Raw genomic sequence first — 25279 nt, 5'->3', positions numbered from 1 at the left:
CAATGATAAAGGGTTTCGAGCAAACTTCCCGCGGAAAGAGGTCTTGATTCCAGCTTTAAGAGGAACCGCTTCTGGGAGAAATTTTCAGAGGTGGTAACTTTGCTAATCAAGAGTGTTGTTCCTGTTTCATGGACTTTTGTTTCATGCTTCATGGAATCTTGTTTCATGTTCCTGTGGATTTTCATGCCAAGTTCCTGTAGCCTTGTATCTTGAGTTTTGTTCCAGTTCTTGGTCTTGCTCTTGGGGAATTTTGGATTATCCAGTCATTGTTCCTGAAAGTTTTGCATTTTGGATCCAAGTAAAGATCCTGTTCTTTGTTCCAGTTTTTAATCTGTTCCTTGGACTAATTTTGATATCTTGTTGAAGTTTATTCTTGTGCTTGATTTTCATGGACCCCTGCTTCAAGATTCTCAAGTATCTTGTATCTGGTGCACTAAAACTTTGTTTCATTGACTTTGAACTTTGATTTGCTATTGCTTATATATATTCTTCAATAAACAACTTGTATTGCTTATAGCCTAGGGCTCCAACATGGTTTTGAGGTGTCTCTGCAGTCTAGGGGTGCAACAGGATGGGAGTTAGCTACAAGGATTCATTTCTCAGATTCTGCCCATGTATCTATAAGGACTATTTCATGGCCAGTCATTTGCTTTAGAGCATGAAGTCCATGAACTAATATGAATTAATATCTACTGAGGGGGTGGGATGGGGGAATGAAACATTCCCTGTTCTGGCATGGATATTTATATATTTGGCTAATTGCCTGGTCGCCCTATTTGCAGCATAGCTGTAATCCCACTGCATTAACCATTCAGTGGGAAGCATGAAGTATCACAAAAAGCTTCTTAGTTGCATATTTGTAAAAGGAATTCTCAATTTGCTCATCTTTAGCATGAACCGATATTATTATTATTATTTCATTAACTATCTCTCCCTGTGGCTTGAGGCAGGATACAGCATCATTAAAACACTATTTTAATGATAAAACACTGTTAAAAGACATGCAACAAAATATGTTGTTGAAGGCTTTCATGGCCGGGATCACAGGGTTGTTGTATGTTTTCCGGGCTGTATGGCCATGTTCCAGAAGTATACCTCACAACCTCTGAGGATGCCTGCCATAGATGTGGGTGAAACATCAGGAGAGAATACTTCTGGAACATGGCCATACAGCCCAGAAAACATACAACAACCATACAACAAAATACACAGAGTTAAAACACAAGTCAAATCCACTGATGAAATGTAGATTAAAATTCAAAACTTAAAATTAACCAGGTAATCATAATGCAGCCCCCAAATATTAACTGTTATGAGTGTGGTGTGTGCTTATTTTAATACCTTTTTGAAACAGTATTTTTCCTGCACAAATTCATTGAATTCATTGTAACAAAATCATGACAGAAATCTCTCTGCAAAAAGTAGGTGTGGAAATTTCACAAAAATATCACAAAATGAGAAAGATTATCAAAATATTTGGAAAAACTTACAAACTTGCCCAGTTGGGAGAAAAAATAGTTTTGGAGAGAAGGGGAAGCTCTTGTATGTGGAATGAAATAAGCAAATGTTTACCTCTTGTTAGGTGAATTGATAGATATACAATAGAGCAGATGGGGAAGAAAGAAGGGAGAATGATGGAAGGATTCAGAGACAGAAAGAGAGATGCTCAGTGAGTAAGCCTGAGCACTTACTCCACAGTTCGTAAGATTTTATATTTAATATATGTTTTGTTGTCATCTTTTGCATTTAACTCAACAAAATGATGTTAAATGTATAACTTATGAATTTAAGAAAAGTAGAAAGTTAAGAAATGTTTCAAATGTGGCTGAAAATATTTACATATTGAAAGTATGTAATTTGCAGGATACTTACAAGGATTTTGATATTTACGGAAACTAAAAATTGGGTATTTTAAATTTGTTGAATGAGATCTATAGTTTGTTGATAGTTCTGAAGCAGAATACCTCCAATAGTCTGTGAAAATAAAAAATGCATTACAAACCAACTGCTTTGGGTCTAATACTCATTCATTCCTTTAGTATTCTGGAAATTACCTATGCCGTGTTCTTATTTCTCTGGAGTGATTGTGTGTATTTATGGAGCATGTCAACCTTTAAATTGTGATTGGCTGAATTACTAACTAATCAAAGCATTAACATTGGTATAATTGAATTATTGTTTTCAATTAATAGAGTGATGGAACTAGAATTGAGCTGTGATAGATTTTTCTAATATTTCAGTTGACTTTAGAACTTGACATTCTGACAGTGTTTACTAGTCTAATCAACACATGGCTAATTTTCCACTTTTTAACCTACAGTTCACTCCAAAAGAAAATGGAAAATGGGGCAAAACAATGAAAAATCATTTTGGAAAGGAGTCAAACCTGAATCTCCTATCTGTCTGTTTTCTGTGCTTGATTTCATTCTTCAATGGATTGTTGCATGCCTTTATGGAATATATTTCAATAATTTCAGCTTGCATTTGAGTGTATTTTCTGAATAATAGTACATGAGGAAAACATCTTAGTAACTAGAAAAAATGGAGGAAAAGATTTATGGAATCTTTATGGATGGGAAAGGGAAAAGAGAGTTAAGGGCAAGAGTTTAGTGCAAATTATTCTCGTTAAACAAGCACAGCAGTCTCTACCTGACCCCACTGCAAATATGACTTGAAATGGAAGACCAAGGGTCCTTCCACACAGCTATATAACCCAGAATATCAAGGCAGATAATCCACAATATCTGCTTTGAACTGGGTGATCTGAGTCCACACTGCTATATAATGTGGATTTTATACAGGCCCAGGGCCATATGTTGTTAGGTCCTACTATAACCCATGTATATTAATGTCATATCTGAAAAGAGGGAGGTTGGACATAAGAACTATGTTACAAAGCACCAATGCCTTCCTACCATAAAGGAAGGAACAGTGATATGTCCCTTTCCTGTTCCTAAATTAATGAAGTATTTGAAGGACAGTTCCCTAGATAATTAGATTTTGAAAAACCTGGTTTGTTGTGGAAACAAGGATTGGGGATAAAGCTTCAGTGGAGACACCTTTTCTCCATGATAACTCTTTCAGGAGTGAATTTCCTTTCTGAGGTGTAGATTTCTCTCACTTCCTGTTGTCTCATCCCCGTTTTTAACTGTGAGTCATTCGTAAGTCAGATATTTGTAACTCAAGGACTGCCTGTACTATTGGAAAAGGCTTTAAGTATTCCTTTCATTTGATTAAATGGTTGCCATTGCAGTGATTTTTAAGAGCACTTCTTCAATTCCCCAGAAAATAAAGATGCATAATGTTCATATGACCTGATCTATAAATCCTTGAAGACCTTGTCACTTTATGTCATCTGGGACATAATGTAGCTGAAGGATGTTTGGTTAGTTTTGAATTTAATAAGGTGGTTTCTTTTATTTTAGCAACAAGAACAAGACCCTACAAATCTTTACATCTCAAACTTACCAATTTCCATGGATGAGCAGGAGCTGGAGAATATGCTGAAACCCTTCGGACATGTCATTTCCACCAGAATATTAAGAGATGCAAATGGTGTCAGTAGAGGAGTCGGCTTTGCCAGGTGAAAATCTTGTTCTTTCTGCTTTGTGTGCTGAATATGTTTCTCCCTTTATTATCCTCTGAACTTTTTTCAAAAGCCATCTTTGCTATTGCTCTGTGGCCTTGTGAATGTCGAATTCTGAAAGTGTTCAAGGAGGAGGACTCCTCTCTTGAAAACCCATCACTTGAAAAGTTGGATTATTTTATCTAATATGATGACAGTGAAATAATCAGGGATAATTAGGTAGCAACTCAATTTCAACTTTACTAAGAATATATGTCATTCTGTCAAAGAGCCTATAAATGTTTCTGCTGCAAATTTCTTAATTCTGCCACTGTAAAGAATAGAAGTGAAAAGGGAAAGAGTAATTCTGAAATATATAGGATCCACACTGTCTCTATAAGGTAATTAAAAATCTGTTCCAGAGCTTAAGTGGAACAGAGTATCTGCTGAACAGATATTTCCTACAAAATAGAATAAATTATTGAGTTCAATAAAGTTTTTTTTCTGTAGGAATATACTACAGTACTGCCGAGTTATGCTTCATCAAGAAATATTATTATAGCCTTTACTTGTCTTATGCCAAATTATTTGGTTGGTTACAAACCCAGAAGGTCCACCTTAAGACTGTTAATAGCAAACGTTTCTGTGATCAACACCTCTCATTACATTTCAGACACTAGAATACTGGAAGGTTTTCACATACATACACACATATATACACGTTTACGGTGCCAGTATTGCTGCTGCTGCATTTGTTATAATGATGGTAGTTGTGATAGTGACGATGATGGTGCTTGTGGTAGTGATGGTGGTGGTGGTGATGATATAGAAGGCATTGCGTATTTAGAACCAGAATGTAGTATTTGAACGGGATAGAATGAACATCTGATTTAAGAAGGAATCTCTTTCACAGAATAGAATGATGCAGTCTTTTCTGGGCACTATTTATCTTTTGACCTACAAGGCTGTTTACCACTCAGATCCATTTTATCAGAAGGAAAATATCTGCCCATATACGCTTGACATGTTGAGGCCCTTTCCTCTGTTCCACCACTCTCATAGGTGCTTCTGGTAGGAACATGGGAGAGGGTCTTCTTGATAGATGTTCCCAGACTCTGAGATATATGCTTAGAAAGGTAAATAAATATATGTTTCAAGAGGTTCTTTGAGGGCAGGATGCGAAGGGGGAAATAGTCTTTTGTCTTCTATGTTGTTGATATAAGTTCTTCTTTGTCATGGTTTTGTTTTTCACTATTGTAAAAGATGTTAATAGTTTATATTCTTAATTTTTGTGCAATGAAAATGTTTCACTGTATCTGTTGTAACTGTAAACTACATTGAGACCCAGACTGATGGGAAACCAATAAGAGAATGCTATTGGAACATAACAATACAGCCCAAAAACTCTCAGTAAACCAATAAATAAATAGTTTTTAATGTGCAGAAACATGGCATCCTAAGCATCATTCGCATCAAGTGTGAAAAGAATAGCCTTAGGAGAAACTATTCACTGAGATTTACATCTGAATGAGCTTGTCTGGGATTGTGCTATTAGTATTGTCGTTTCTCAGAAAGTAAAATGCTTCTATTTCTTTTTCATTGAGTATTAGAGGGCAATTAAAGTTCTCAAACCTGTCTTTAAAGCACACACACACACACATTTGTGTGAAAATAATTTTATTCAATACAAGCTTGAATTTTGAATTATCAGGTTTGTACAATATGAATTAGCAGACTCCGTATTTGCGATCCTCATAACTGTGGAACTCATATGGGAGAGATTAACTGAAATGTGTTGGGATGTCATTAGTGAGTGCTTCCTATTCTACCCTCCACTAACAAAATGGGCAGATGCACTGTTTCATACTATGAGTAAGCTGTGACCATTATATAACACAATCCTGTAAAATACTGGATTTGTGACTGGTTTCAAAATGCCCTTCCCATTCATTTTATGCTAGTTTCTAGTAAAAAAATCAAACAGCTCAGAATTTTCCCAAAGCGTATGCATAAACTGCAAAACCCAAACTCCTTTAATAAAGTATATATGTCAAGGAACACATAAAATAGTAAGAAATTGGAATGATAACAACAGTTGTATACATTTCTTTGCAAAGCAATTTATTTTAGTTCACCATAATCGGAGTTTTCTCTGTGTTAATAAGGTAACATGAGTTAATAGGCATTGCAATTTCACCTTTTGTCCTTGATACAAAAGAACAATTCTCTCAAGAAAATGTTAAGAAGAAATGAAGGCTGATGATACATTATTGCTCCTCCTTAGCAAATTCATTAATTTTACCTTATTATAAATTTGATAACACGGAAGACATATCTGAAATATTAACTTACATTTTGAAGACTAGTATTTCTTCTGGCAGACTTAGTGGAGATTTGGAAAGAATAAAAATGACAAAATGAAATACAGACTTATAAAAGGACCCAGTAACATTCTTCTGATAAAGACAAACATGGATAATATGATCAGACATAGATATTTGGGTTGAATAAGGGACACTTTATTTAACCTAGTTTCATTAAAATGGAAAGGAGCAAGAAGGGGGATCATTCTAGTGTAGGATCAGATGAGCCTGATATCATCCCTTGATTTTCACCTCCACCTGAGCCCTGAGGAAAATCCAGTAACTTCCCTTCACTAAAACTTATCTAAGGTGTTCATTACTCTTATTTTTCCTCACCACTACTTGCTATGGGAAAGGAACAAGTTTCTGTTTAGTTAACAGTGTTAGCTGTTTCTGGATCCATTGCTCCACATCACAGCCCAGATAGATGCTACAGTGAGGAATATTTACTATTAGCTTCGGGTGTTATACCGGCTGTTGTTCCCCACCTTGATGTATAGGAAGAAGCCAGTAATAAATAATAATAATAATAATAATAATAATAATAATAATAATAATAATAATTGTGCGGTTTTCTGGCATTGTATATTTTTGCCGCTTCTGTGACTGTTCATTTGGGTTTTGATGATTCCGTAGCCCACTTGTCGATGGATGTCCAGAATCAGCAGCATCCACCGCGGTCCTTTTTATCCTGGGCGACGACCGAGCCAGTATAGACTTCGTTTGGGTTTGATTCTCCATAATGCTAATGGGTTAGGTGCTCTTGGTTGTGCTCCTCAGCTGAGGCCTCTCTGGCTTGGTTGGACCTGCCGGTAGTTACACTACCGCCAGCACAGCCCTCAGTCATCATTGGAGCAGCTAAGCCCCCCCACCACGTCAAGGTGGCACCTGCGGGGCAGAATATGTCAAGCAAAGTGAAGAACCTGCTTTGATTGAAGTCAAAAATCAGAAACTCCTCAAAACACAGCAGACAAAAAACCAGTACAAGAAAACCGCACTACAAACTAGAGCTGACAGCTGGCACAACAAAACACTGCATGGAAAGTTCCTTGACAAAATTGAAGGAAAAGCTGATAAGGAGAAGACCTGGCTCTGGCTCACGAATGGGACCCTGAAGAAGGAGACAGAAGGCCTGATCCTTGCAGCCCAGGAGCAAGCCATCAGAACAAATGCAATTAAGGCCAAGATTGAAAAATCAGCTGATGACCCAAAATGCAGACTGTGCAAGGAAACCGACGAAACCATTGATCATATCCTCAGCTGCTGTAAGAAAATCGCACAGACAGACTACAAACAGAGGCACAACTATGTGGCCCAAATGATTCATTGGAACTTATGCCTCAAGTACCACCTCCCAGCAGCAAAGAACTGGTGGGATCACAAACCTGCAAAAGTATTGGAAAATGAGCACGCAAAGATACTGTGGGACTTCCGAATCCAGACTGACAAAGTTCTGGAACACAACACACCAGACATCGCAGTTGTGGAAAAGAACAAGGTTTGGATCATTGATGTTGCCATCCCAGGTGACAGTCGCATAGATGAAAAACAACAGGAAAAACTCAGCCGCTATCAGGACCTCAAGATTGAACTTCAAAGACTCTGGCAGAAACCAGTACAGGTGGTCCCGGTGGTGATGGGCACACTGGGTGCTGTGCCAAAAGATCTCAGCCGGCATTTGGAAACAATAGACATTGACAAAATCACCATCTGCCAACTGCAAAAGGCCACCCTACTGGGATCTGCACACATCATCAGAAAATACATCACACAGTCCTAGACACTTGGGAAGTGTTCGACTTGTGGTTTTGCGAAACGAAATCCAGCATATCTATCTTGTTTGCTGTGCCATACAATGTCGTTGTGTTGATAATAATAATAATAATTATTATTATTATTATTATTATTATTATTATTATTATTATTATTATTATTATTAGCTACTTCTGCTACTACTTCTACTATTGATTATTGGAAACCAAAATAGCTTCCTTTGATATCTGTATATAATCTGTCTGCATCAAAGTGTAGGGGTTCCGGAATTGACTTCATCCCATGCAATAAGTAAAGTGCTGGGGATCGTTGTTTTTCTCTTAAACTTCACAACGCTCCATTTGGAAATTAAGCAATGATTTTTCTACCCCTTCACATGTTTTCCTTCATTCAGCGTTCTTTTCAAATTATCTGTTTGCCTTCCCATCACACAGGAGACATTCTCCTTCCACTGTCTCCACCCCCGTTTTCTTTTGCTTGAAGAAATCATCTATGTTTGTTCTCATGAAAGTACTTTTAACCGAAATCATTAAATGGGATTTCTTCTATTCTATAGTATTCTATATTACAGTTTATAAGTACAGATACCTCTCAATTCAAAATGCAACTCTACTGAATTTACATTGGGGTTTGTTTTTTTAAGATAATCATTGCCATTCCTTCCTGCTTGGTTCTAAAAATTATGGTTGAAGAAAGGATTCTATACTGCCTGTCTCAGCTCCTCCCTCCAGAATGATGTCATTGTTATCTTTACAAGCGGACAAAGGGGAATTCCCATCACACGTTACATTTCAAGTTTTTACATGTTTCTACATGAGGAATTTAAAAAGAAGTTGATTGCCAATTGATTTAGAAAGCATAGGGAAAAAACCACACTTTAGAAATGGTGAAATACCTGGAACTCATAGTACAAGCTTGCATCATGTGATGGGCACCATTGGTAGCCATTTCCTAAATGTGTAGAAATGCTGATTTTATTGTATGTGATGAAGTCCTATGAGACAGACAATGAATTTATGAGAAAATCAATAGATGATGGATGACCAAAGAAGAAAAGGGGACAAGCAGGAGAGGAGGCAGTATTCTGCCCATTTTTGGCTTAATCTTACTGTACTTCCTACTTTATGTGTCTCCAAACACTTTTTTCAAAATGTAGCCTGTTATTCCAAAAGTTTGCTTACCTTTGGTTTATATGGACAGTTTTTAAAAACACATTTAGGGATTTCACAAATCCATGCCTGCTGAATTTTTTTTAAAGATCCACTGGTATCTTTGACATACTTATGTGTGCCATAAGGCTATATTCTTCTAAGGCAATTGATGTTGAACAAATTTACTGGCATCTCCAGAACAGGAAAATAGATAGTATAAAGCATAGCGAGACACTGATTGATTTATCCTCTCTTTCGCATTAAATATTATATACCCACTAGCATTGCAATAGTTTAATGCCTGACCATCAGCATTTCTTTTTTGTTTTTGTTTTTTCCAGAATTTTATGAGTCTTCTATAAAATGTCACTTGGGGGTGAATTTTGGAAGGTCAATTTAAGATACAAGACATCAGGCAAAAAAATAAAAGAATGAAATAAACTTATAGTGTCTGCTACTTCAGTGAAATGTCATTAAGAAACATCTTCAGAAAATGGAAGTTACTTTTCCATAACTGTCATTTATCAAGAAACACAGTTTATTCTGCAATAGCAGGATAACATATATCCGTGTCCTGTAATGGAGTATGTAATGCTTAAGGCTGTTTTCCCCAGTGAAGTACATGATACAGTTTTCAAACAATTTCAGATCAAAAGACTACACACTCTTGTCTTCTAATAGGATTTACTTTTCTCTGAACTTTCCAATGGAGGGTTATGGTGTGGCTTTAAGGCCAAAACATATTTTCACAACTAATGATGTTTCCATGTGCTTCTACATGTGCACACTTTCTAAATTACAAGGCCAGTGATAGTTTTCAAATTATAAACTTTGTATGCAAGCATCCCAAAACACTAGTGTCTACACAAAAAGCAATATCTTCCTTTACAAAAATGTACATTTTTAAGTACAAAGCAATTCTAGATAATAAGTTCCAAAGTGCAAAAAAAATCATGGTTTCCCCCTATTTCTTGGAATGGTGTTTCACTGTATTAAGATACACATTCTTCTTCCCTTTTCCCTCTCCCCCACGCTTTCAAGCATGAGAAAAATCTGTGAGCATTCCTTATTTGTTTATTTAAAATATTTATATCCAGCCATATATAAAAAAGATTTCAAGTCTCTTATAGTGCAATCAATGTAAATCTATAAATAATAACACTAATTTTAAAATACTAAAATATATTAAATCATTTATCAGAGATTCCTTTCATCTCTAGTCTCACCACCCGGAGTTTCTGAACAAGATGTTTTAGCCACATCCATTTCAATCTAGCAGCAGGCCTGATAATTGGTGAGAGATGGATGTGTTCAAAGATGTTACTGTTGTTGTTGTGTGCCTTGAAGTTGTTTCTGACTTATGGCGACCCTAAAAGGAACCAATCAAGGGGTTTTCTTGGCAAACTTTATTCAGAGAGGTTGTGCCCTTGCCTTCTTCTGAGACTGAGTGAAATTGAAGCCCCTTCTACACTGCCATATAAAATAGATATTATCTGTTTTGAACTGGATTATATAGCAGCGTAGAAGGGTATTTGAACCTGGTCTCTAGAATTGTAGCCTAATGTTTAGACCCTAGGCACACACAGACAAATATTGTAGCCCAAATAATTTTCAAGATACCCAAAGTTGCTAGTGTGGGCTATGGTGGCTCCTGTTAGGAGAGGGTTTGAAAATAAACCCCAGATCTTTCCATCTCTCCTTTATGAATTCAGATCCATAAGGTGTATATTTATTTATTTATTTATTTAAAACATTTATATTCCTCCCTTCTCACCCCGAAGGAGACTCAAGGCAGAGCACAACATATATACAGCAAACATTCAATGCCAGAACATAAAATAAACTATAAATATACATAAACATTAAAATCAGTTCTCTTCACATTAAAACCATTACAAGTCAGCCATACCATATCCGGTCAGCAGGGTGAAATTTCCTATTGCTGGTATTATTGCACTGCCTCAAAGGCTTGGTCCCATAGCCAGGTCTTTACCATATTTCTAAACGACAGGAGGGAGGCGGCTAATCTAATCTCACCAGGGAGGGAGTTCCATAGCCGAGGGGCAATCACTGTAAAGGCCCTTTCTCTCATCCCAGCTACATTCCTGTGACGGTGGCGGGACTGTGAGCAGGGCCTCCCTGGGAGATCTTAATCTCTGTGGTGGTTCATAGAGGGTAAACTGGACCAGGGCCATTTAGGTCTTTATAGGCAAAAGCCAGTACTTTGAATTATGCTCATTAGCTAACTGGCAGCCGATGGAGCTGTGTGCTCCTTGTACGCTGCCCCAGTTATTAACCTGGCCGCCTCTCGTTGGACTATTTGAAGCTTCTGAACAGTCTTCAAAGGCAACCACACATAGAGATGTTGCAGTAGTCTATCCTAGATATGACGAGAGCGTGGATCACCATGGACAAATCTGACTTCTCAAGATACGGGTTCAAGTGGCGCACAAGTTTTAATTATGTGAAAGCATTTCATCAAATTATTGCCACCACTGAAACCTGAGGTTCCTGGCTCAGCAATGAGTCCAGGAGGACTCCAGGCTGTGAAACTGCACCTTCAAGGGGAGTGTGACCCCATCCAGCACAGGCTGTAACCCTATACCCTGTTCGGCCTTACAACTGACCAGGAGGACCTCTGTTTTGTCTGGATTCAACTTCAATTTATTCACCCTCATCCAGACTGTCACAGCGGCCAGGCATCAGTTCATGACCTGGACAGCTTCCTTAGCATCTGGTGAAAAGAGTAGTAGAGTTGGACATAATCTGTATACAGATGACATCAAATTCCAAAAACTCCGGATGATCTCACCCAGGGACAATATTGAATCCTGTGGGATACCAGAGAACAATGGCTGTGGGGCCGAGCAGGAGTCCCCCAACAACACCTTCAGGGTACAATCCTCCAGGAAGGACTGAAGCCACTGCAAAACAGTATCCCCAAGACCCATCCTCACGAGGTGACCCAGAAAGATACCATGGTCTACGGTATCGAAGGCCACTGAGAGGTCCAGGAGAATCAACAGGGACACCTCCCCCACCCCAGATCAAAATCTCTGCGTAGATCATTCATTAAGGCAACCAAGGCTGTCTCGGTTCCATGACCTGGTCTGAAACCAGACTGTGACAAATCCAAATAGTCAGTTTTGTCCAAGAACCCCTGGAGCTGTGAGGCAACCACACATTCCAAGACTTTGCCCAGAAAGGGGAGATTGGAAACTGGCCGAAAGTTCTTCAAATCAGTGGGGTCTAATGATGTTTTTTTTCAGCTGCGGTTTTATCACGGCTTCTTTTAAGCTCACTGGAATTTTGCCTTCCCAAAGAGAGGCATTAACCACCACCTTTAACCACTATGCCAAACCCCCTCTGGCTTCCTTTATCAGCCAGGATGGGCAGGGGTTCAGGATGCATTTGGTCACCCTCGCCTCTCCAAGAATCTTGTGAAAGTCCTTGGGTTGCACAAATTGAAATGAATCCATTAAAACCAGATGAGCAGGTGCTCTCTCTACATCTTCAGAGATAGCAGTAACTGTGGCTTCCAGGTCAGAGCGAATCAGAGTGACTTTATCCACAAAGAACCCGGCAAATGCCTCACAGCGAGCTGTCGAAGGACCAGGGACCCTGTCACCAGTGGCGGGGTTCAACAAACCTCTGACCATTTGAAACAGCTCAGCTGGACGGTTCCTCGCAGATGCAATGTTGGCCTCAATGTGAGATATATTTGTGGCCTGTAATGTTTAAATTACATATAATGAATATAGGCATTGAAAGAGTGCATCCATATCAGCGATAAACAACAATTAAAATTAATTCATTGCAAATCCCACTCACAGAGTCATTGGATGGCCTTGATTTTAGAGAATAAGACCATTCTTGCCTCCAACGCCACCCATAGAATTCCATTCTTAGATCCTGGGAATTGTTAAACTGCCACTGGCTATTGTTTATCTCACCTCTCATTCAATGGACACTACTGTCTACTGACGCAGAAACCAAGACATTTGATGCTTTCAATAATTTGATGAAATGTTATTAAATCACCTTTAAATCAACTTTATAGTATCCATTGGGGATTGAGATTCTATCTGAAAAGAATATTTCTACTTGCTTTTTCAGGGGTGGAGATCCTTCAATGAAATTATGTTTCCTCACTAGGCTGCATTTCAAAACAGGTATCTGGAAACTGTGGCCTTCTAGATGTTTCTTGGCTGTAACTCCCATTGTCAGTTTATGAGGATGAAACCACATCATTAGCCTAGTACTGAAAGAAAATTACAGTGTTGTGCCACTAACCTATTATTTTAGGCTTCCAGAGTTTCGCTAAGAGCTGTCAGTTAATCATCTTGTTGCTCACTGTAACAATTTTTTTTATATGTGGTTTTATTAATTGGCATAATGAACATGTACCATTGACTTCATTCCATAAGGTCTCAGCAAGCAGGATTTATTTTTGTTATCTTTATGAAGGCTTCCCATTACTTTTGAAACTCTAATAACCATGTTGGGTCAATTATGGTTCCCAGAGGAAGAAATATCCACTCTAAGAATCATATAAATATATGTTTGCAAGAAGGAAGTATGAACTTGGGCTGCTTTAGTCATGACTGACATTTGACTTAGATTATCAACTTGAGCTTCTAATTTTTTATGCTGATGTTTTATGGGTATGTAAGATGAAACTTTGTTCCAAAGTAATTCTGTGGAAATTCTTGTTCTCCCTTTGATTTTGGTAAGCTAGAAATTCAGTGAGGTTGCTACATCAGTGATTCCAGTGGTTCAAAGCAATGCAATCTATTGTAGGAATTAATAAATGTTGGTCTTTTAGATGTTGCTGGAATGCATCTTCCATCAGCCCTAACCATCCTTTAAGAGCTGATGACTGCTGCTATCCAAAAACATCAGTTAGATTATGTGGGCTTGGAAGCAGGCTCCCATTGGCTTACAGAAAAGATTTTTGAAGGCTGGCTCCAGTCTCGGAACTTCCTGTAATCAGATCTTGGGAATTTTTTTTAATAATAATAATAATAATAATAATAATAATAATAATAATAATAATAATAATAATAATTTCCCCACATGTCCTTGTGGCTCAACAGTGAGGTAAGGTAAGGTAAAGGTTTCCCCTGATGTTAAGTCCAGTCATGTCTGACTCTGGGGGTTGGTGCTCATCTCCATTTCTAAGCCGAAGAGCTGGCGTTGTCCGTAGACACCTCCAAGGTCATGTGGCCGGCATGACTGCATGGAGCGCCATTACCTTCCCACCGGAGCGGTACCTATTGATCTACTCACATTGGCATGTTTTCTAACTGCTAGGTTGGCAGAAGCTGAAGCTAACAGCGGGTGCTCAATCCGCTCCCGGGATTTGAACCTGGGACCTTTTGGTCTGCAAGTTCAGCAGCTCAGTGCTTAAACACACTTCGCCATTGGGGCTCCTAGTGAGGTAAAGCAAAGCACTATAAAATGCATATAAAATATACACAGGTAAAATGCAGTTTAAAATTTACTGCTAAAATGCATGTTATAATAAAAGGGGTGTAATTTGTTGAAAAGGAGATGGACTAATACCTGAAAAACTAATTAATGTTAATAAAAGAATTGAATAACGTTTTACTTAACATTTTTGTGAAAAAAATGTCACAAGAGATTTGCAATTTTAAGAAATCCCTTTACGTTGACCCAAGAAAGCACTGATAAACATCAAATAATGAATAAACATGACACAAAAAGTAATGATGTTACAGGCATTTGTTAAAGGTTGTATGTCTTTTTAAACTCCCAACAGAAATGTTTTACTTGTAGTATTGTCACTCCAAGCTCTCCTGTGGATGCTTATACAGTGAAAGATGAGAAACTTCTTGTTCAGTATTTGGGTTCAGACATTTCCACATTATACAATGTTCATAGTACAGATTAATTGGGTGTATTGCAAATTGAATATTTTCATATCTATTGCTTGAATGAATATAAAGTATGTCAGCAATCTGTATTCCATAGGAGGCAGTTGCATTGCTGCTGCGCTTTTCAGATATATAGTCGCAGAAGTGTGACCTTTTATGTTCTAATGTGAGGGCCAGTAAATATACTGTGAGTTGCCTGTGGTACATTGACTTGTATGGCTCTAAAGGATTCTGGTAACAAAAATGGAGAGTGGGAACAATGATAGTTATTCAGGAATGCGTCTGAAAGGAACATGCCTCTATTGCTTTGTCTCTTATCCTTCGTTTTCAGATGGAGTTGATAATACTAGTGTCTGTTTCAAGTGAAGTGAGCAAGCCAGATTATAGAGAGCTAACCCTTCCATTTGAGAGCTTTTAGTTATGAAATCTGAGAAGCAAATGGGCTATGGGGGCTCTTTCTAAAGATGCTGCCTATTCAAGAGATGTCCTCTCTCTTTTGTTATTGCAGAACACTGTGGGTTTCACTTTTATTCTCTTTTCACATAAAATGTACAAAGTGTACAGATGCTCCTTCCCTTGGCAGCCTCCCTGTTGCATTTTTCTTTGCTGGGAATACTTTGGGTTCTGAAGAGATGCCCCCATGTTTTAAAATGAAATTGTCACTGCTGTGTGGTGCAGTGTAACGTGGTTTGACACTCCATGCCTGCAGCTACAGAAAACAGACTTTTATTGCTTTTATTCTTTCAGAGATTAGAGTTTCCAAAGACTCACTGTCGACATACGCTTAAATCTGAATGAAGTTAGAGTGAATGATCCAGACTTCAGTCTTTTTGTTTGTAAAAATGGCCCATCCCACATGTTCACAGCAGCGAGGGAAAAGATGGGGCTACAAAAGACTTCTGTGATTGCAAGCCAAAATGGACAGTTTTAGTGCCTCCTCCTGAAACAAAGTAACATAAATTTTGATCCTGTTAATCATCTCCTATTCAGATTTTCCAAAACTAGCTCTGAAAACTTCAGCAGGAGAAAGCAAATTGGCAAATTGGCCTGGGTTTAGGATGTGAAGAACAGTTTTGCACTGCAGAAGAATACATTATTGCTCTGACTTTTTAACTACAGAGGGAGTTGTGTGTGTATGTATATTTTTGTGCTGGAGGGGTGGCAGGGGGTTTGTATTAATCCCTAGTGAATTCAAGTTGAGCTAGGAGTATGAAACAACTTTGCAGTTCTTGTGCTCTAGGAAACCAAAATTAAAGTAGTATGAAATTGGTTTTTTAAAAAAGGTTGGGACATTTGGCCAAGTCAGACCTTTCCATTCTAAATCCTCATTATCAATTCTGTTTCGAATGGCACTTGTCACATCTAGAAAAGAGGAAAAAATCACCAAAAAAGAAATAAACCATTCACTGGTGGAACTCATATCCTCCAATATTTCACAGATGGATATTAGGAAACTTGTGGCCAAGCAATGAAAAGTAACAATAAGATGAACAGAAAAGTTAGGAGAAGCAGCAACACTTTGTTTCTTCCTGTATCTATTGAGAAGAGCAAACGTCCACTACATACTGTAATCACCTCTCTCCCACAAATGAGTTAAGAAATTGCATACTATTTTTGCACTTTGCACCTAATTTGCAAAAATCTTGGAAAAGGAAAGATACAATAATGCATTTTAAAAGCATCTGTAAAAATAGGGTATGAAATTCTATGACATCTTCTCCTGCTGTCTGTGATGAGATTTTGATTTTCAATAGTCGTAGTGACAATAGTATAGTGGTGAAATGGGTTATAAGTTAAATGGGCTTATGTAAACTCTCCTGTGTAGTGGTTAGATGGGACTTCAGGGATCAAGTTACTAAGGCTGAATGGGCTAAGGATTTTAAAACATTTATGAGGTGTATGCTTCAAGTGAGGCTTACCTTAAGTTATAGTATTGTTAGGTCATTTTCCTTCCATTGTGGAATTTTCCCATGTACAAAGTTCTTCAGCATTTTTGTCTCAAAGTTTTTTGTTCTTTTTGTCTTCCATAAAGTACACAATTTTACTGTGGATTTCTTGGGTGGGTATGAATTAGAATCATGCCTTCCAGTAGTCAGACCCAAACACCGTTTAAGCCACCATGCTATCTGTATAAAAACAGATAGCATGGTGGGCTAAACAGTGTTTGAGTCTGACATAAAAGTATTTTAGTTTGTTTTGAAGTTTACATTTAAATTTATTATCTTCTTGAATTTGTGGAAATCGTGAATCTGATTAAAATGAGTAAATCCCAAAATGAAAAAAGTAGTTGCGCTTTATATTTCATGATTGAAAGAAAAGTTAAGAATGTCAATAATATTTATCTTGTCATAATGTATAGGCCTGGTCTATGCCAGTTTTAAGGAAAGTATGGTATTTATAACATTAGGGATTCCACAAAGTAGCAGGAACAAGTCTAGGCACAGATAACTGTATGCCACTGATTAATATAAATACCTCTATTTCATGTAAGAGAATCATTAGTGTTTAAGGTAGTGATTGGTACAGATATATACATTTAAGTAGCAGAAATCTAACTGTGATCATTTCTCCTGGAGGATGATTTCTGTGGAATGAATGTTGGTATGAATACTATGGTCATTTTTATCTCCAGAAATAAGAAGTTTACAGAAGGTATAGTTCTAACTTTCCATCAGCTAATCTATTAATAGTGTCTTTGTCACTGAGAGAAGAACTCTAGGTGGGAAAATTGCATCCATCAGGAGAAGCATTTTACAACAAGAATACTATGCTTTCAAAATATTATTCTTAATCATTGTATTTGTAATCATTGTATGTATATCTTTATGCCTTACTTGTTTTTAAATAAACATGTGTAATATTTAGACTGTTTCCTCATTTTAACTCTACTGAGTTTGCTTTCTGTTCTGCCTTTTTATTATATTTGAGGAAGATCAGTTCTGCATCTCTATGAAATCATCAACTGTTAAACAAACATTTGTACATATGCAAGTATAACATTGGCTTTGAGGCAAATGGGAATTAGAATGCATATTACTGCTGTCATGTAAATACATTTAAAAAGACAACAGACTCATGCCAGCTAATTCAAAATGGGAATGAAATGTTCTCTCTGTTCTTTTATGAAATTCTACAAGATTTGTTTTTGCGGGCCTTCTTCCCCAATCAAGTAATTCATTTAATTTTTTTCCTGATCATTGTGCAGTAACAGATATTTAATAATAATCATTTTCTTTATTTTTACCCAGGATGGAATCTACTGAAAAATGTGAAGTAGTTATTCAGCATTTTAATGGAAAATACCTGAAAACACCCCCTGGTGTGCCAGGTAGGTCTTGTCTTTCACTGTTCTTCCAATTAAAGAACAACAAAGCTGAGAAGTATTAATTTAGACAAAATGTATGCATTCTAGTGTTATATACACTTTGAAAAGTGTTTAGGTCGCCACACTGAAACTAGCATTCACATGTTTAATATCAAAATGAGGTGTTGAAGATTTGTCATTTTTTGGTGTGGATTGAATGTCCATTGATGCAAGTTGCAACCAATTTATACCACCATTTTAGCTGATGTGACTGTCAGCTGTTGGCCAACTTTCTGTCTGTACATGACTGGCCATATTTGTGAGTAAAACACATGCAGTCTGCCATTGAAACTAGAGGTGAAGCCTTACTAGCTTGTTAGAACATGTCGGAATATTTTCTTCACTGGCATGGCCTTCAAGAAGCTGTGGCCAACTTCATATCATCATGAGGCAACAGAGTAGAACATTGTAACAAGTTAGTTTTCATCTCATAATTTTAGGGAAAATTTTTTTTGAGGAATTGTCTTCTTAAGGATGTGATCAAAAAGCAAAGTAGTCAGAAAAAGCTTTATTTTTATGGTTAAAAAAGTCTCCAGAAGGGACAATTACTGACATCTGAGAAGCTACTAGGCAATTAAGTGATTTCTACCCTTGGAGGATATATAAGAGAAAGGGATAAAAATACTTATATATGCTGTCTTGAAATCACTGTAAGAATGAATGAGTGGTAGACCCAATAATGATTTCTTAAAGATGGAAACTATGGGGAGCTGGCTGGGATTCTTATTGTGAAAGACCTCTTTTGGGTTTAAGGGAATTGAAGTGCTTACATGATTCTGTGCTATTAGGATAATGACTAAACAGAGAGTTTGGATAAATAAAAGGAATTCTGAATACAGGGATATTTAAGGTTGTGAAGCCTCATTGAGCATGCACTAACTACAAACAAATATCTAAAACTTCAAAATCATGCCTTGTTATGCTCCCTCAAGTATTTTATGGGTAATGTTATTTGAGACATTATTTTCAAACCCTCCACCACTTTGTTAAAGGGTAGTGAATGCCCATTCCTTGTTAATCCTACGCTTGTGAAACTGTTTGTGTCCAGTTACCGTATGCTTGTTTTTGCTGTTGCATTTCATTGTTCTCTTTTGCAATCATTTCCAAAACTGAAATTATAAATTCCTTAGAGATTGAAACCTCCAGCCTTTTTGCTTATATTATTCTGTCAGCCCCTGCATATATTAATGGTTCCATAGGAAGAAATTAATTGTCTGGAACCCTGCTGCTAACAGTGGAGCTCATGCATGCTTCTAGTCCCATACATAACAAAGAATTTAACTGCAGTCAAGACAAGCTAAAAGTGTGGTTAGTGCGAACAATGAAAAACAAAAATAATAATTTCTTAGCAAGAGAGTGTTTGGGAAAACAGTTAATGATTATATGATGACCCAACCTTCAAAATAACGAGTTTCATTGGCTTTTATGCTAGTTACGCCCACTCTGAAGGCAACAACTCATCTCAGATATTGGGAGTTTAGCATGGTCAGATTTGGCTAGTACTTGGATAGGAATGCCAGATGCTGTAGGCTATATTTTAGAGGAAGGTAATGGCAATGTGAGTATTCCCTTGCTTTAAGACAGTGGTTCTCAACCTGTGGATCCCCAGATGTTTTGACCTTCAACTCCCAGAAATCCGAACAGCTGATAAACTGGGATTTCTGGGAGTTGTAAGCCAAAAACATCTGGGTAACCCAGGTTGAGAACCACTACTTTAAGAAAACCATATGAAATTCACATCATTGCCATAAGGCAGCAGATGACATGAAGACATATATGGACTCGCAGAGTTTGTTCCATCTAGCCATGAAATCCATAAATGGTGTGTGCATAATCTGCTTGTGTCTTTGGTTCATCCTCAATTTTAGGATGGTATCTGTACTGCAACTTTCTTCATGAGGATCAAAAGTGATAAGAAGTGTTTTTCTCTCTCATTCACTGATTTGACTTTTCATCTTCTGATGTTCTGCTACAGACAGAACATACTGGCTCTTTTCTGTTGTGTAGCATAGATCTTTTCCATCAGGCATCTCCATCTCCACTTTAAACGCATTACAAAACAAAACAAATTTGATCAGTGGAGATGGGGAGTAGGGGGACAGGACAAGGAGGAAGATAAAAGAAAAACAGATTTAACTCAACCTATTGAATCTTATTACACAGAAAGGTCACTGAACCTATTTCCCATTCTCATAAGTTCTTCTTTCCTACTGATGTATTTACTGTCTTTTATGTGACAGAGTTTCAGATTGGATCGGATTAGATTTGCTGTGGCATCTGCTCTTTGTTTACTGCAATTATTACTCAATGCATTTTATTATTATTTTTAAAAAACACACACATGTAACTGGAATGGAAGATAAAGAGTAAATGGGCACTATCTATTTCTGTGCAGTGTGTATGACATATGGGTTTAACTGATATTTTACTTTATAGGCTTATTGTATATTTGAAATGGGAAAAAGCATGAGAGCCGCAGCTCACAGTAAATGTTGTGTTGTATGTATGACAGGATGAGGTGAAGCATTAAGTCTTCTCACTAATTCTAAAGGCCAGAAGTCTGCCTCAAATCCTGTCATTTGCTAGCATTCCTTGTCAGAGAAAAGTAAATGGAATTTGAGTTAGTTCTTCAGTGCTAACAATAGTGGCAAGTAATGGTACTATCTAAGGTTTCTCGTGTGCCCTTAAACAGAACACATTTCTAATTTAATTTGAATATAAACCAGTATCTCATTATATATTTTCTGGTCATATGTTTTTTTTCTGATCAAGTTCAATTAAAACATGTTTTCTTCTTTTGAGAGCAGCAAAAGCATCAGTGATTTTTGTAATATCCTGCTGACATGCTCACTTATTTTCTAACAAAGAACTACTAGTTTGGAAAATGCCAGGTGTTTTCAAAAATGAATAAGCCTTTGCTGAAAAAATACCTGCCTGAAAATGTACACCTTTTTCTCTTCAGTTGCCTTGCAGCTTGCCTGATGAAATTATTTGAAGATTTCTAAACTTTGCACACTTTTTATGCCCTTTTATAGTGTAATAACAGTGTTACACTATTATTTTAAGATACAAAAAATAACACATCTTTCTTGAAGCCATAGCTTCTGACATATCACAGAATAAAACAATATCTAAGTGTGGTCAAGGTGGCAAAAGTTGCCATTGAAGAACTTCAAAGAATGTGTAGCAGTTTGTATTTGACTGAGTATAAAGGCAGAATTGAGCCCACTTCTCTCCCTCCTGCTGAATTAACCAAGTTCAAACTATTTTTGAACTTTGAAGTCAGTTTTCAGAAATTGAAGTAAGCTGAGTACAAAGGGTGAAAGTTAGAGGGAGAGAGGGAGAGAAATTAGAACATTTTGAAAGCAGCTGAAAAGTGGGATGATAGAGAACTACTTGGGTCAGTTGGAGAGGATGAAACCCTGTGAAATACTGATCAGATTTCTCTCAGATCAAGGATCTCTGCTTTCTTCCCTTCACATCAACCACATCATAGACATCAGGTTCAAACCAAGCTTCCACATGAAGTTGGCACATTCACATTGAACCACTTACAGCCACTGAAGCTGCTCCTCACTCAGTGAGAATAAAGACAGGGGTCAAGCACGTTTAGCTCCAGGAAATAAATTGAATGAAATCAGAAGAAAAATATAAATAGATGTATTGTTGAGCAAGAGGTAGGCACGTTATTATCCTTCAGGAACCAATGCACACCAAAGCTCTTTCAAGGGATAGAAAGTGGTATTTCTGTCTCTGATAAGTGTAGAGGGAAGAGCTATGATCCCTCCTGTCTTCTGAAATTTGAAGCAGCAGGATGAAGTAGAATGGCACATTTTGCTCCTCCTTGCTCTCCCTATATGACATTAGAAGAGGAGCAGTCATTTATTTTTCCTCTTTATGAAATGGGAGTAAACAGCTCACCTAAACAATTTCTTTTTCATCCTCTCCAAAATCCCAAGCACTGAAATGAAGGAGAATAATATGTGGTTTTGTGCCTAATTAAGAAATATTGCAATCAAAGTAAAAGAGTAAAAAACACTTTTGATTATATGGTGCATTTCTATATTGTATCTGCTGAAATTTGATTATAATTATCATAAGATGTATTGATTACATGTATGAAAATGATGAAAATCAAACTTCATTTTATTTTTCATTTATATAGTTGCCTTCTACAAACTTTAGATAGATGATGGTGGTTTCTGTACTGCTATCTATATGCAGTTAAATTCCAATGTCTCAGTGAGTTGTTGCATTTTTAAAATCCTTTCAAAAGTAACTCACTCTGCCTACTCCAGCCTTGCAAAACAGAACTGCTGATCTGTAAACATGATTGATTGGGAATTATCACCATTTCATTGATTTGTATAGAGTGAGCATTTGATGTAATTATCTAAGCAGGGTGCTGTCAAAATACATCTTTGAGACGGTTGTGCGAGATTGGTTATTATATTCCTTAAGAGCTCACACAGCAAAAATGATATTTTAGATACAGCGGAAACTATAAATTTCTCCCTTCCCTACTGGTGGGATTAGCTTGTCCTTTACTTACTTGAAGATGAGGAGGGGGAGGAGGTTAAGTAGAAATTTCTTTATATTCATGTAGTTTCCCCTCACAGCTTCTACTCAATTTATACATCCCTGTAATAAACCTGGATTTATGCTCCTCAGCAAAGATAGAAGCATTATGCTTTATCCACCTCCAGGCAATTACTGATCTTCCTGCACGGTGAGGCAAAGAGAATCAAGTCTCCTGGTGTATTTGGAAAGGCACAATCAGACTCTGAAAATTATCCTCCCAGTGCTGCAATAATTGACATGAAAGGGAAAATCGGCTGTAGTTATTGCAGTGATCTCTTTATGAATTTAAGTTGGAAATTTGGAAACCCGAGAGCATGAGGCAGAGGGGTGGACCCCGTGGTGCTTTTATATTAAATGAAAGACTGACCAGTTGCCTGGCTGTTAGAAAAGATTTATCGATCAGTCAAAGGTTAAACTCAGTTGTTTCACACTTTCCACCTGAATTCCTTGCAGACTCTTAACAGAGGCAGCCGGTAGGAAAGAAGAGGGTTGTACCATCAAGACTTTGAGCTTAGCAGGACCAATAACAGCATGGGGCACCCACACATAACATCCCTACTTTCTCTGCATGCATCTGCAATCCTCACAGGAGAAGTGTGCTCTTGTTTTTTTTTCCAGAAAGAAGATGTGAGCTATCACTGTTTTAGTCCAAAACATTATTGAGTGGCTGGTCTTGAATGGGTGATTAAGACTTATTAGCTTTACAACTAACCCCCTCCTGGAAAATAGGAAAACTCTTAAAACTATTGATACGATATGGATCAGCACAGCACTTCCATTTCTCAACTGTCATTCAGAGCATGAGTGTGTCAATGAGTGTTTGAACTTCAAAATCTATCACTGTCCTGCTGGGGTCAGTATAAAAGGAAAGAAATTTCATGTGTTTATGGAAAAGTCTAATTTATTTTAGATTTTGTCTCATACCTTTTCGTGAAAGCATAAACATGTATCAAAAGGACATCGAACTTTGTTCTCCCTCAACTGTTTTCTCAGGTTGCAATTCCTGGACTTTCAATTGCTTTCAAAATGAAAAATAGGGAGATTTCGGTTTCGTTATTTGTCTTATAGCTTGATTTTCCCCTGGGATGGGAATATAGCACTGGCATGGTTGTAATGAAACAGTAGCCAGTGATGATGTGAATTTAGAAGCAGTTTCACAAATTAATCCTAACCAACCCTGAAACCCTGCTTGTCAATAAATGATCTTGGTGACTAGGAATATTGCACATGATAAACTATGTGCCGTATAGATATTACTGTAAATATTGTAGCAGTATCATTGGCTACTGATCTGCTTCCAGTCACAACATAAAATTCTTAGACTTTGGTTTAAGTTATGTAATAGGCAGTATATCTCTATATGAGTGCTGAGATCTTCTTCCTCCTTATCTTTGCAGTGGTGGCTGGTGGGAATGTAAGGCATAGCTTACTCAGTACAGTGGCTGGCTCTGATTGCTTTAAAGAAAGATTTTTTTTTGGGAAGAGATGAAGTGTAAATAAAGTTCATTATTATCATCATCACCATAATCTAAACCACAGGCAGCGGCGGCGGAAACAATATCTAATACTGGCAATAATAAGAATAAAAATAATAAGCAGCACAAACTATTCCTGCTTTCTTACCTGCATTTAAATCCAAAGGAAATCCCTGGGACCTTCTTTATCATGCCATGACTCTTTTTGCTGTTGAAATTGAAGATTCATTTCATCCCTTTTTTGGATATTTAATTTTGCTTCATGTTCTTTCATTAGGTGGAATATTTCTCTTAGGCCTCTTAATACCGTCTGTTTCTTTAATTATTGTTCCTAAGAAATACAGTAAAGTCTCACTTATCCAACATAAAGGGGCCGGCAGAATGTTGGATAAGCGAATATGTTGGATAATAAGGAGCGATTAAGGTAAAGCCTATTAAACATCAAATTAGGTTATGATTTTACAAATTAAGCACCAAAACATCATGTTATACAACAAATTTGACAGAAAACGTAGTTCAATATGCAGTAATTCTATGTAGTAATTATTGGATTTATGAATTTAGCACAAAAATATCACGATGTATTGAAAACATTGACTACAAAAATGCGTTGGATAATGCAGAACGTTGGATAAGCGAGTGTTGGATAAGTGAGACTCTACTGTAGTCTCAAAAGAAGAAAGCACACACTTAAGAGCAATATCTTTTTTCAGCTCAAGTTACAGAAATAAAACTTCATACCCTACCAGACTATTTACCAAGAAGTTGTGTAGTAGTAATTTGAGCATTTTACTTCTCTTTGGAAACAAGACTTACCGTACATGTTCTTTCATAAAGTTTTGTGCCTCTCCCTGACCCATTTTTACCATGCTAGTTGAAATTACATAGATTTTGAAAGGATTTTAATGACAGTTCTTATTCTTAATCTTCTGAGCCAGAATCCAATTGTGTGCCATGGGACTCCAATGTTTACACAAGAATTAATATACAATCCTTCTACCCTAAAATCCAGTTCTGCACGACTGAGGAAATGTTTTGGCAGCATCATGCATCACTCCTACTGCAACTGGCTACCAAAGTACGCCATTACCTCTTGACCTTGATATTTAG

At 37.2% G+C, this 25279-nt stretch overlaps 1 protein-coding gene across 7 annotated transcripts in view; it reads left to right on the top strand.

The window, feature by feature from the left end:
• The window catches only part of rbms3 (RNA binding motif single stranded interacting protein 3), a 958643-nt gene that overhangs the window by 768191 nt on the left and 165173 nt on the right, over positions 1–25279 (top strand). For all 7 annotated transcript variants that reach the window (XM_062958203.1, XM_062958201.1, XM_062958202.1 and 4 more), the window contains 2 exons: positions 3426–3583; positions 17998–18077. In XM_062958203.1, the coding sequence (XP_062814273.1) occupies positions 3426–3583; positions 17998–18077 (238 nt within the window). The remainder of the gene's footprint in view (positions 1–3425; positions 3584–17997; positions 18078–25279) is intronic.

This window comes from Anolis carolinensis, chromosome 6 (assembly GCF_035594765.1).
Source record: "Anolis carolinensis isolate JA03-04 chromosome 6, rAnoCar3.1.pri, whole genome shotgun sequence".
NCBI lineage: Eukaryota > Metazoa > Chordata > Lepidosauria > Squamata > Dactyloidae > Anolis > Anolis carolinensis.
This window is presented reverse-complemented; position numbering and strand designations above follow the sequence as displayed.